At 36.6% G+C, this 13,809-nt stretch overlaps 1 protein-coding gene across 1 annotated transcript in view; it reads right to left on the minus strand.

The window, feature by feature from the left end:
- Window positions 1–1,025: 1,025 nt before the first annotated feature.
- The window catches only part of LOC130092522 (proton myo-inositol cotransporter), a 58,804-nt gene continuing 46,020 nt past the window's right edge, over window positions 1,026–13,809 (minus strand). Inside the window, exons 5-10 of the mRNA XM_056260410.1 lie at window positions 8,244–8,407; window positions 6,453–6,573; window positions 3,687–3,812; window positions 3,196–3,314; window positions 2,226–2,378; window positions 1,026–1,393 (exon numbers count right to left, since the gene is read on the minus strand). Coding sequence (XP_056116385.1) covers window positions 1,167–1,393; window positions 2,226–2,378; window positions 3,196–3,314; window positions 3,687–3,812; window positions 6,453–6,573; window positions 8,244–8,407 — 910 coding nt within the window. The 3' untranslated portion in view covers window positions 1,026–1,166. The remainder of the gene's footprint in view (window positions 1,394–2,225; window positions 2,379–3,195; window positions 3,315–3,686; window positions 3,813–6,452; window positions 6,574–8,243; window positions 8,408–13,809) is intronic.

A 13,809-nucleotide genomic window follows, 5' to 3' on the forward strand; every position in this document is an offset into this window, starting at 1 on the left:
GGTTTGGCACACTTTGATGTGTATTTGTCTATTTGTATACTTACGAAGAAGCACAAAAGAACAATGGATATTACAGTACTTGTCGAAACGGTTATCCTACACTGTTTCATGGACAAGACCAACTGCGAGGATTTTGTACACTAGGCTATAAGGAAGACAAATTAAAATTATAGTAAAAATATATAAATATATTTAATAACAAATCATAACATCTTAAATGTAAACATTTAAATGCAAATGAAAAAATAATGAAACAAACCGATATACAAATTGTGAAATATTTTATAAGGCCACAATACACTATCACAGGAAAACTGCAGAAAGCTACATCTGACTTTTTTTGTGTCAATGATCTCTAATCCTACAAACATGATGGTTCATATGACAAAATAATCTATGGCACTTTAAAATCCAGACGGTGAAATACGCATCGCATATTATCGCGTTGGCAAATGATCTTTATTCACTGCAATTTATATTTTGTTGATATTCAGGGAGTCACATTATTTTAGGAAACTGGTTTTGATTAATTTATAGACTAGTCAAAAATTCAGACAGACTTGAATGCCCATATAGGCAATAGGTGGCTACTTTGACCAATCTGAAATATATAGAAAATAATGATTTGTTCAATATTTTTGATCTCTACATAATTCCAACACTTCCATTGTTAATATTTTTGATGACTTTACTATTATTCTAAAATACAATAAACCCTTTCACATTTTCAGGGTTCTCAGAACTAGAAGTTGTCAGTGTGTTGAACGGAAATTGCCGCAAATATCATTTTTTTCATTCCGATTTATATCATTTTTTTCATTCCGATTTATATATGTATAAAATTTGCTTTTTGCGGTTACATGACATGACATTAAGAAAAAAAAAAAAAACATGTTCTTCTGCATATATATTACTGCATTTACAGCTAACATCTCATTTTACATAAATAAGCAGAGGATATTCATCTGACAGTGGAGGAACGAGCCAGAAACATACTGACAATATTATAAAAGCTGACATGGCACTGTGTGTGCTCTACAACCCTGTTCTTGCCATCGCGGTGAACGTCTGGATGAGAGAGGCTCAACCTGACCAATACAGTGGGCGGACCTGACGTCAGGGTTGAGCGATGCTCAATCGATGCCAAACCAGAGGTTTCACACGTGTTATTCGACATCCGATGCGTCGTTGTCCGATAGGTGGTAGTTTGACCCTTTTACCCGGATGTATTCCACCTGCCGATCCTCATCAGAATCCGAGATGCCACACGAGCAGAGCCGGTTATAAAACAAGGACTCAATCTCTTCTAGTCGCCGTCCCTTGGTCTCAGGGAGGCAGCCATAAATGAAAAAGAAACCAGATAGAGCCAAACTGGAATAAAGGAAGAATACACCTGGAAAACAAAAGAGATATTATTTAATAAATTATCATTTTTATAATGGCTAAAAATACCAAAACTATACAGAAGTCAACTATGCATTTTTCTTTCTTTCTGCTGGCCCAGTCAGAATTAAGGATCTTGTTTACACCACAAAATAAAACATTTAAAAAGATTATTGCGACTTTTTATCTCACAATTGCGAGAAATAAACACAATTGCATGTTATAAAGTCAGAATTGCTAGATATAAACATGCAATTCTGAGATAAAAAGTCATAATTGCAAGATGTAAACTAGCAATTGTGAGAAAAAGTCAGAATTGTCAGATAAAAAGTCGCTATTACCTTTTTATTTTTTTATTCTGTGGCTGAAACAAGCTTCTTCATTGTAGTTCCAATTTTTACATAAAAGTATGACCCATTTTTATCATTTTATATTTTTAGTGTTTTTATTAAGTGATGTTTCCTTTATGTATTTTTTTTTTTTACAAAAAAAGAATAAATATACACTATAATTATCTAATTGCCTAGATGAGGTCAGCAAAGAAGAGAAAAGTTTAAGATGCAAAGCATTTATTTAACTGATGAACTGTACCCAAGACTTTTTTCCTTTTCAATAACAAACATTGAGGAATTGCCACAATAAGTCCAGGAAAGTGTGCTTAATTAAAATGTCAATTTGCACAGAGACTTCCAGATGAAAGTAATAGTGAGTCATGAACATAATTAGTTCTACAATGCCTTTATGCATAGTATACTCTTGATGTTGAGAGATCAAATACTGGGATGATGCTGACAAAAAGGTCAAGTTCATGACTGCTGTCACTGAACTGTTTAGAGCATTACCGTAGTAAGTCAGGTACTGGGCCATATGGAGGAACGTTAGAGACACCAGCACATTGAAGGTCCAGTTCACCCCAGCCGAACAAGCATTGCCCGTGCTTCTGGCCCAAAGAGGGTAGATTTCAGAATTAACCGTCCATGGCATCGGCCCCATTCCTGTCAAGGGGTAAAACTTTTTTAAATGACCTGAATGATATGTCACAAGGAACATATTACAGGTATAAATCCCCCAAAGCAACCATGCTTATGTCTTTTCTGTGAATTCGAATGTGTGCAAAGGATTGTGGGTGATTGAAGTACGTGAAGGATACACTTGATGCATCCTTCAAAATGAGCTGAATGAAGGATACGAAACGAAGACTGCTCTCCAAGGATTCTTCAAATTGAGATGACCTTCAGTGGTGCTTGATGACGTGGCAACCGAGATACGCAGCCTTTCTAGGATGCAGCCTAATGTTTGAGAAGCACCCCGGTTCTTGTGCATCAAGCAAGCACGCTTGAGCTTCCGTTTACCAAATTTTAGTGCTCCATGTACATTTGCTGATCAATGTATGTGAATAAAAGCCTACATTAAATATGTTCATCATATAAAGCGATCGTGTCTCTTCAGAAGACTTGGATTAAATTGCTCAATTCATATGAATTTATTTTATCATCTCTTTTAGCGGTCTGTTGTTCCCCTATTTGGACCTCCCGCTTGTTATTATAAAAAATAAAGTCGGAATCTCCGACATGTAGTGCGGTCGCGCTTCGATTGACCCGAGTTTGAGTCCCGACTCGTGGTCCTTTCCCAACACACTCTCTCCCACTTTGCTCCGTATCCTCTCTCTTGATATACTATCGAAATAAAGGCAATTTTCTGCTATTTTTGAACTAAAACCGGAGTGTCCAAACCCTAGTTATCATGCATGCAGCAAAAACTGAAAAAAACATGTATGCTGAGGTACTTAAAAGACAGTTTTGATCATCTTACCTGGGGCAAAAAATGCGAGATATAGCACAAGTCCCAGGAGCACAACCCATGAATAAGAGGTTGGGCAAAAGTTATAAGCCCATATACCACTATCTGGCATATGTGTGGAGTTGGAGCACCTGTTAGATTTAAAACAGACACATAATGAACTATATAGGGCATATTAATTAATAGTTGAATTGATTACTAAACAACACTGCAGGTTCAACCACATGTAACATGCCGTAATGTGACAATGAACAATCTAAAACCTGTTAAAAAGACAAAATGTTATATAAAAACTATAAAGCCCCAAGTAGGGGAAACAGCCTTTTGGGTTGTCAAGGGCATGACAACTTTGACAACCAAATTTTATTACACATTTGACGTTTGGCAAGTTTTATCAGGTAACTTAGTAATGTACTTTAGAATGGATAAAATCACAACATGTTCCCAAATGTACACAGAACAGCACAATTACACACAAAATCTCGGCTTTATTAGTGACTCACTTGCCCCACGCTGCTCTCTCGGTGGAGGCCGGATTGACGGGCACACAGGAGGAGGCGAACACAGCAGTGCTGTTTTCCTGATAACAGTAACCACAGCTAGGGTCCAACATACAGGGCTCACACGACCTGGAAAGGTAATGTGAGAGCAAGACAAATTACTTTAAAAACCCAAGCCAAGCCTGTCAATGTGCTGTGTCAAAATACTGACCTTGAAATCTACTTCTGAAGTCAAAATGGACCCCATTTACTTTCTTAATGCACATTGCCAGAATTTCTTATTATGCGTGACTCATCACTCAATATTGTTAACAACCGAAGGATTAAATCAAGTCAAAGCATTTTCCCCTTGTTTGGTAAGCTGTTTCACTCTAAAAAAAACGCCACAATACAGTAATAAAGTCTGTCACAACTTCCGTTTTATTCTGATTTTAAGCTGCATAAATGGCTCACTCAGAAATATTCATGATAAAAGATCACAACCACAATCCCATTAACATATGACCACCACATTTACATATCAACACTTATTAAGTAATTAGCTCCAGCTGTCTTGGTCAATGGAAATTGCATGGCAGTTACGGTGTGTCCATTAAATACTGTAATCCAATATGGAATATTTAAGTCTAAACACAAATTGGGTTTGCTGCCGTGATGATAGCGCAGTCATTACGCGTCCATTAGCAGAAAATAAACATGCTTTGTTTTTGGGGGTGCGCGTATGGTGAACTGGAGGATGGCGTAAGAGTAAATTAGGATGGAGAGCAGAGGCCACGCTCTGTCAGACAACAGGGGGGTCACTGTTATGAGGTTACACACACTTCAGACTCTCTATTACTGTGACATTAAGGAACAGCGAGCAGCCTGGACCTCCTAACACATGCAGTTATTACCTCAAAGTACACACCAACAGAGCCAAACATAAAATTGATTTTCACTCGGGTTGAAAGCCGAAGAGCTGTTTGTTGACTAAAGCAAGAGAAACCCATTATAAATGGTATAATTTCACAATAAGCATGCTGATAGAGGCATAAGTATAGCAATTGATCGCCACTGGACTCGACATAAACTTTACAGAAGAAAACTATACAGTGAAAAATACATTTTACTTCGGGAATGTGAGGTAATTCTGAGTGGAACAATAAAACGAGACAAAAATGTAGACTGGGACTTGATTTATAAATTGATGGTGGTTGAATGAAATAACACTTTTTGTTTTAATCTGCATCTATGAATTTATTCAAAAATAAAACTTAAACGTGTAATGACATGAATATACCTCTTCTATTATGCACTTTTCATTTTTTAATGGAGAAAAAATACCTTTTAAAAGGATGAAATTCTTGAAATGACAACCTTCAGTAGTTTGGTATATTATAGTATTATTTCTTATAAAATAAATTATATTTTTTTACAAACTGATATTTAAAAAAACTTGGCAACCAAATTAAATTCATGTTGTGTGACCTTAGTAGGGAACAGGGAATTACTTCATTGTTGGGAAAGCGGACCCTCAATGGTTGTGTGTCAAGGTCAATAAATGTCTTAAATTGTCAGATTTTAGAGCAATGTTATGCGGCACGACTCTCCAAAAACTTATTACATATATGATTTATGATAGTTAGAAAAAGCGTATTTTACCTTGAAATTTTTTTTTTTTATACAAATCTAAAATATATTTAAACAAAAAAAAAAGGAAATATGCTCTTTCCCCACATGACATTTTAGAGCAGTCAACTTATATACTTGTAATATATATATATATATATTCATTATTGTCAAGACTCTTATTTGTAAATGACTCCAGATGATGAAACCAGACTTCAATGAGTTTGCAGTGGATTATAGAAGACTTCTTCCCTCTTGAAACTTGTTTGAGGAGACTATTTTGAGGAAGTGTTTATTGTGGTCCCTGGATTGGATGAGAATCTTGGTATGGGCTGCCTGGGTGGCTAAAGCCCTGCTTTACAACTTTTGGTTTGAGGTTTGATGAGGACCGTGAAGGTAATACTAAGAATTGGAAGATGAGTCTCAATTTCTGCCGCAAAGATGGCATTTGCCACTGCAATCTACCTGGGGTCAATGGTACCGACAGATGGTGATGAGACAATGATGTGGAGACTGATGGTATTCATAAGGTCCCACAGTTCCACTGTTCCAATTGTACAGTGTTCCTATTATCTCTGAGCTGTCCTTGTGCAACTCATTTTCATGCATCTCCCATAGAGGCTTGATATTGATTTATATTCACTTTATTCCAGTATGAATTCCCCAGATCACTATACAGCAGTGATTGCTAAACTAGGACCCACCTAGAAAGGTACAATCCATCTCTGTTCTCTCTCCATTCAAGTTATACCCACCAACAAACGTGTTAATTGCTAAAAATGAAATGTATATGTCATCATGTAATCGCCTTCATGTCACTCTTTAAAGTTACAAGGAACAGAATTTAGCTTTTGAGTGAATTATCTTCGTAACTTCCTTGGTCAATCAACTTCTGCAGAAAAACCATGCTGATCAAGAAGCTTCATCAATTGGCTGACCAAGGAAGTCTTGCACATGTAGGAACTTAACTCATGCATGCTCTGGGGAACTGTCTCTTCAGTCCCTTTTGTTACATGCTAAATGACAAGACACCAAGTAACAAGACAGCTGTCACTATATTGGAACTGATTATACTATATCCTATAGTGTGCTTATGAATTATTCATATTGCCTCTAGCTAGAAGCTCTATAAGATAACCATGCCCATTAAATCATACTCACAGATGTGTTGTGCAGCTGGAGTTGGGTGTCGTGGGGTCCGTCAGGTGTAGTGTAACAGGAGGGGAATGTTGGGCTGACAGGAGGAAGCCAACAGACAGGACACAAAGACTCAAAACAGTACCTGTACACACAGATTGAATAAAAAAATATATTATCATATATAAATATGTATTTTGGCTTTTTTTTCTCTCTCAAAATAGCATTTTAAATTGCAAAATGTGGGTGAAACATGGGCAAGTTTTCATACAGGGAAGTTGTCACAACGACTATATCTTTGTAATTATATCTTTGAATTTTTATTTTTTTTACATGTTTTCATTTTGTACATTTTAATTACAATATATGTTGGCCTAACCAGTTGGTTAATATGTTTGCATATACAACCTAATCGCACAGCAATTTGTATGTATTTTACGAGGTGGCTAATTCGTACGAATTCATACGGCCTCACTTGTACGAATTCGTAAGATTTTTGCAAAATCGTATTTTACGAGTTGCCCAATTCGTATGAATTCATATGAATGACCTATCCCTGACCCCGCCCCTAAACCTACCCGTCACTGGGGTTTAGACAAATCGTACAAATTCGTACGAATTAGCCACCTCGTACTCACTCATACAAATTCATAAGATTTTTGCTAAATCGTACATATTTTACGAGTTGCCCAATTCGTATGAATTCATATGAATGACCTCCCCATGACCCCGCCCCTAAACCTACCCATCACTGGGGTTTAGACAAATCGTACAAATTCGTACGAATTAGCCACCTCGTACTCACTCATACGAATTCGTAAGATTTTTGCTAAATCGTACATATTTTACGAGTTACCCAATTTGTATGAATTCATATGAATGACCTATCCCTGACCCCGCCCCTAAACCTACCCGTCACTGGGGTTTAGACAAATCGTACAAATTCGTACGAATTAGTCACCTCGTAGTCACTCATACGAATTCGTAAGATTTTTGCTAAATCGTACATATTTTACGAGTTGCCCAATTCGTATGAATTCATATGAATGACCTCCCCATGACCCCGCCCCTAAACCTTCCCATCACTGGGGTTTAGACAAATCGTACAAATTCGCACGAATTAGTCACCTCGTACGAATTCGTACGAATTGGTCGTGAGATAGCGTTGGCATATACCATTACGTTTTCTTACTGTTTCGTGAATTAAATGTTGCTAGAAAGTCATTAAATAGAATAAAATACATTTTAAATACAAATACACAACCATTCACAAGTTTAGGGTCAGTAAGATATTTTTTTTTCATTTTTTTTTTTTTTACAGAAATCAACACTTTTATTAAGCAATGATGTATTAAACGGATTGAAAGTGACAGTATAGACATTTATAATGTTACAAAACCTTTGTATTTCAAATAAATGCTGTTCTTGTGAACTTTCTATTCATCATTGAATCCTGAAAATAATGTATCCTGCTGGCCAAAAAAAAGTAATAAGCACCACAACTGTTTTCAACATTGTAAAATTATTAGAAATGTTACTTGCACACCAAATAACTATAATATGATTTTTGGAACATATACTGGAGTAATGGCGGATTTTTGAATAAATAAATGCAGCCATGGTGAGCATAAGAGACTTCTTTAAAAACAGTAAAAAAAAAAAAAAAAAAACTCTTGCTGACCACCAACTTTTGAATTGTACCCCCCTCCCCTCTCTATATAAAAAGCACCATAGTTAAATCTTAGAATCCAAAATAAGTTTGGAATACACTGGAATATACAGTATTCAGCTTCCTGAAGCATGTCAAAATCTTACCGAAGATGCTCCCCAACGTAAGTCTACGTCTGCCCACCCTTTCAACCAACCAAACGCCCAGCAGAGTAAACAGGAAATTTGTGAACGCCGTTACAGTCACCAGCCAGATGGCCAACTTGTCATCACGTACTCCTGACATCTGCAGAATGGTGGCACTGTAGTACCTACAGATAGAACGCAAAGGGAACATATGCACATCTGAATTTCTGAGTACAGTCACATTGCATTGTGGGTATTATTCCTCAAAAATAGTAACAGTCATTTTGAACATAGCCAGACACTTCAGTTACTGCTTCCTCTCTGACTGAGCCAACCAATCAGGTGCACTTCACCCATGTAGCATCAACCAATGAGATCGTGGCCTTGCAATCAACTCATCCACCTCTTTCTGGCTGATGTCATCTCATCTTTTTCCTTTTTGTCAAGCATACTTGCAACTAATTGCCTCTCATTATGATTTTGAGGACTTTAAATCCTTCAAATATCTCTCATCAATGAGCAGGGGACAAAATGATTTTTTAGCTATTACTTAAATCAACTGTCATGCATGAATGTGTTTTAAATCCTCCGTTACGATTAAAAACCTATATATTTAGTCATTCTGTACAGTAATTAAGCATGTGCTCAAAAACACAGACATGCACTCGCCTGTAACATCAGCACTTGAACGCTGCGTAATGGATGTGAGGTTAAGCCAGAGAGAGCGACACTCGTGTTTTTCTCGACACAAAGGATTGAAGCAGGAAAACATTTATTAACCCGAAGTAAAATGCCATCTTCCTGTTCTCTTTCTCTCTCACACGCATTCACAAGGGATTTGCATTATTACATGCAGCCTTACGCCCGTTTCACACATACTCCGTTTGCAGTGCGTATGCGGTGCGTATTTTTTTCCGTACCCATGTTAACAAGTTAGAGCTTTCACACTGCACGCGGATGCGGTCCGTCGATCCGTTCCAGTTGCGGTGCGTATACAGCAGTGCAGAGATCGTTTCCGCACCGAGTCTATTTCTGCTGTGCTGCAAACGCTGAATTAAAGTGACAGCGCACGGTTCGTGGTCAAAATGAACACAGACTGACCTGAATATGTAGTAATTTCACCATAAATGCATCTAATCTGATTTAATTCAATAAAATGTAGTAATCTCACCATAAATGTATTTAATTAAATACAATGTAACCATAAATGCATTTAATTAAATACTACTTTTTTCACAGTCATCTTTTTACTTTAAGACCGGGGTAAAGCAAAGAAAGCTACAATTTACTTCAACAAGGCCACATAATGAACGACACTCGTCTCATTCGTTGAGGTGGAAAAACAAGTTATTTGTGACATGCAAGATTTATTGTATACAGATTTGAATTATGCAAAAGAAAAGGTATGAGTCTGCTGTTTTTGTCAATTTTAAGTTTTAATTTAAAATGTTTGCGATTTTAATATAAGTACATGGTTAAATATGTTACCACTTGCTTGAGCAACTTAATATATAATCTAGGCCTATATAAAAGTAATGCATTGAATAATACGTTGTTTAAATTGTGTTTTAAACGTGAATAGGCCTACAAAGAGAATTGCACTGGAGGCAAAAACTTTTGCTGCTGATAACTTGATTTGATTGATGATTTTTTGAAATACAAATAGTGAGTAAATGTGTTTGTGGTACAGCCGCGGATCAGTTGCGCACTGCAAACGCACGCAGCATATGTGAAAGCACTATAGCGCGTGCTGCTCCTGTACCGCATACGCACCGCAACACGCACCGCATACGCACTGCACACGGAGTATGTGTGAAACGGGCGTTAGTGTTGAATGCCGAATTATACAATCAGCTTTTTCAAAAAAAATGAAGATTCTTTCACCTATTCATGTCATTCCAAACGTGTGTGAAACACTAAACAAGAAGTTTCGCAGAATGATCACGCAGCTCCATGCAATTTATTTTAAAAATCCCTATGGGAAAAATAAATGGAAAAATATATATACTTCGGGGGAACCAATGCAGGAAAATTACAAAACTGAAAAAATCTTGATTTTATTTCAGAAATCCGGACACCTTATTGTTATACAATTCATGCAAAACTTCATGCTAAGTGTATAACAGAATCGAATATATTGAATACAGTTGATTCACTTAAATGAAATCCTATGGTTTTGCAGTACAAGAAAACCTCAATGGAAATCTGAATATCCTGCGAAAAACTGAACAAGATACAGAGATTGTATGATGAAAAAAAAAGAGAGAGAAAAGAAACAATGCTTTCAGTCTACCCACTGAGAAAGAATACTCTGCTCCGGGAGTGCTGATAAGAAGAGCTGCTGTGAAAGCACACATTTGGGGGTATCTATTGTTTGGTCTACTGTGTCAGATTTAAAGAGTAGAAACAATGTTAAATTAGGCAGTTCCAGAACAGACTGAAACATGTCAGATCACAGTAGTCGCAATGGTTTCCTGTTACTTTTAGGATTCTTTTCTTCTTTTAAAAAAAAAAATCCAAAATAGGCTTTAACTTTTTCTTTATTCGTTTTGATTTTAATGTAAAATATGACTGACACAATCTTGACATGTTTCAAAATATTTAACCTTATACTAATGCATATATCCTTCTTGCTTTATTGATGCACTTGGATACTGGTTAGTATTACATTTGAAATGTAATGCTTGTTAATTCTAGTAAACACCCGTGCACGGGTCTTCACCATCCACCAGTGTGGAATTACATCGCTCTAATTATTTCCATTAATGCAGCTCTACAAACCATGACGTCAAAGGGTCTCAGCTGTGAGACGTTGAGCATTTAACCAACCACTCATTAATAAAAAAGGTCATTTCGGCAGCTACTTAACAGGAATTAATTCCTACTTTCGTGAAGACTGGACTATACCTTTGAGCTTTTAGACGTATTTCACACACGCATCTTGTTTGCCTGAAGACTCAGGCCTCTCATAGGAGATTTATCACCTTCGCCTAGTTCTCTAGTCACAGTATTCCCTTGTGTGTGTGTGTGTGTGTGTGTGTTTAAAGTGTTATGTCTTGATCCTTAAAAGCTTCCTGGCTCTATTCCATTGGGTTGATTAAAATGTGATCTTTTGGTTGTCCTCAGCAAGGGTCTTTTTGGGGGGAAACTCATTCCCTAATTGTCTCATCTATTGGCCACAAATAAGCTGGATAAATAGCCCTGATAAAAGAAGGTACATCACTGTAGTACAAAGACAGAGAGATGAGGTATTGTTTGTGGTAATAGTAGTGTCAAAGGTCAGAAAATGAGAAGAATTGCTCCTAAGTTACTGATGAGTGTTCACGCAGGGCCAGATAAGAGATGTCTTATTATCTAGACATCACGGCAAGGTTTTTTTCTCTCCTTGTTTCAGAAATCGGCGCTTCTAGCAGTGGGTCAGCGACCCCTGTGGGTTTGTTCAAATGACCTACACTGCAGATCTACTGGTCTATCTTCAAGCGCTAACACTATCTTAAGCCCTTAAATTATGTTCAAATTGAAAAATGCAAGAAAATAGCATGTGCATACTGGGTAAAATGATTTTTCGAAGTTGTAAATAAAACAAAGATTACTAGTTTTTATAAGAAAATACTATTTCAGCCTTTCAACTTAAAAAAAATCACGTTTATTCAGTGTTCCTTGTCATTTCTTTGAAATGGTTCAATTTACTAGTAATTTCTGATTGAAAATCCTACACCAATTTTTTTCCCCCCTCCAGTTTATGCTTTTAAAATGAAACAAAAATATATATATACGTGTGAAAATACTCCTAGGGTTATAAATATTTATTTTTACATAAATATTTATACTCTTTTTTTTATTTGACCGTGGAAATGTGCTGTTGGGTCTCTGCAAGACAGAAAGACAAAACACACAATTTTTTATTTATTTATTTAAGGGTAAATTCCATATCCATACATTTTCAGGAAATAAACCAGGCTTTTTAGTATATAGAAGTAAAACAAGTATTGAATATTGCCCTAAAAAAATAAATAAATAAAGCTATTCAGATTGTAATATTGTTAATTCCTCCAAGCAAATGTATTTATTTTGATCAAAACTATGAATACATGATTATATTATTTTATTTACTAGTTAAAAATTAGTAATTAGTAAGTAACAGTAGATTTGATGAATTCTGTAAATTCTGTTTTTTTTTTAAATCAAATAATAAATTGAAAATAAAAATTTCAGATTGTTGAAAATATCAAATCCCCAATTGAGTAATGTCTAACTTTATAGTTCTTTATTATTATTTTTTCCAGTTCATTATTCTTGACAATATAAATAGAGAAAAACATACTACACTAGCTGGTCACAGTGAGGTGATCCATTCAGGTGCATTGACTTACTGCTTCCTGGAAATGATTGATGAGAGGATACAGGGAGCCAGACGGATGTTTTGCCACTAGAGTTTTTTAATGTACAAACAGGGTTGCCAGGTCTGCACAACAAAACCGGCCCAAATGCAAATTAAAACTAGCCCAATCACTGCCAAAACTATCCCACTCGCGTTCCAGGTGGGGTGAGGGTGTTCAATACGAAAAACTAGAAAGTAGTCTAGACAAACTACCCGCGGCAACAGTGTAAAAGTAGCCCGAGACTTGGCAACACTGTGGACAAACCTAAAAGTGAAGAAATCCCTATTTAGCATTTCCACAAATCTGAAAATATTCCTGAAAAGCATAAAGCTGTCATACAAACATTGATCTGTCACAAAATATGTTTGATAATTTCAACATCAGTCCATCACGACCAGCTGAATTACAAGCACTCTGGTTTGGTTCATCAACCAAAATAGAAAGCTGTTTCTTGGCTTTTATAGCTGGATCCTTAATGCCGATAGTTAAAAGATTCTCAGTAAAGCTGAAAAATAGAAAAACAAGACAGATTGACCTTTGAAATTATGAAAGCGCTATAACGAAGTCATGGTTTTGTGTTATCTACAGTACCGCTAACTTCCCTGCGAACGCCTCGGCGCACAAATGAACTTAAAGATAGGCATTGAGTAGGAAATGGCAAAAGCCATGGACTCATGCCAAGGTGTAAGATGGATTCTTGTCTGAAAATAGCAACTGTTTGAAGAGCTCTCGGACATAACCCTGCATGGCAAATTCACCCCTGACTACTCGACGTGAGTCAGGGAATCAACAGAGATGTCAGCTGGTGTGCGAGGGATGGGGGGAGGGTTCTGATGTGGATAGAAGAGGTAATTGCTGAGTGTTTGGATGAGATAAAGGCTGGTGTGGTCAACGTCTAGACTGGATTTCATTTGAAAGGGCCATGTCTAAAAGAATCACAATTTGTTGATCTTTTGAGAAAAAAAATCTTCAATACCTCTCTTTAAGGATCAAAATCTTCACTTCCTCTCTTTGAGGATCGGAAACTAAGCTGCAACATTGAATCTGATGTTGATTATTGATTAATAACTTCTTTTTACATTGATTCAATTATTGCAGTGACATTATTAACCAATGGGGTTGAACGCCGGGAAACAGTCGTGACTAGCTAGTTGATTTCTTCAACGATGCATCGTAAAGCGACTTACATTGTTGTACAGGATACG

This window comes from Rhinichthys klamathensis, unplaced genomic scaffold, assembly GCF_029890125.1.
Source record: "Rhinichthys klamathensis goyatoka isolate OS25496 unplaced genomic scaffold, OSU_Roscu_1.1 h1tg000176l_1, whole genome shotgun sequence".
NCBI lineage: Eukaryota > Metazoa > Chordata > Actinopteri > Cypriniformes > Leuciscidae > Rhinichthys > Rhinichthys klamathensis.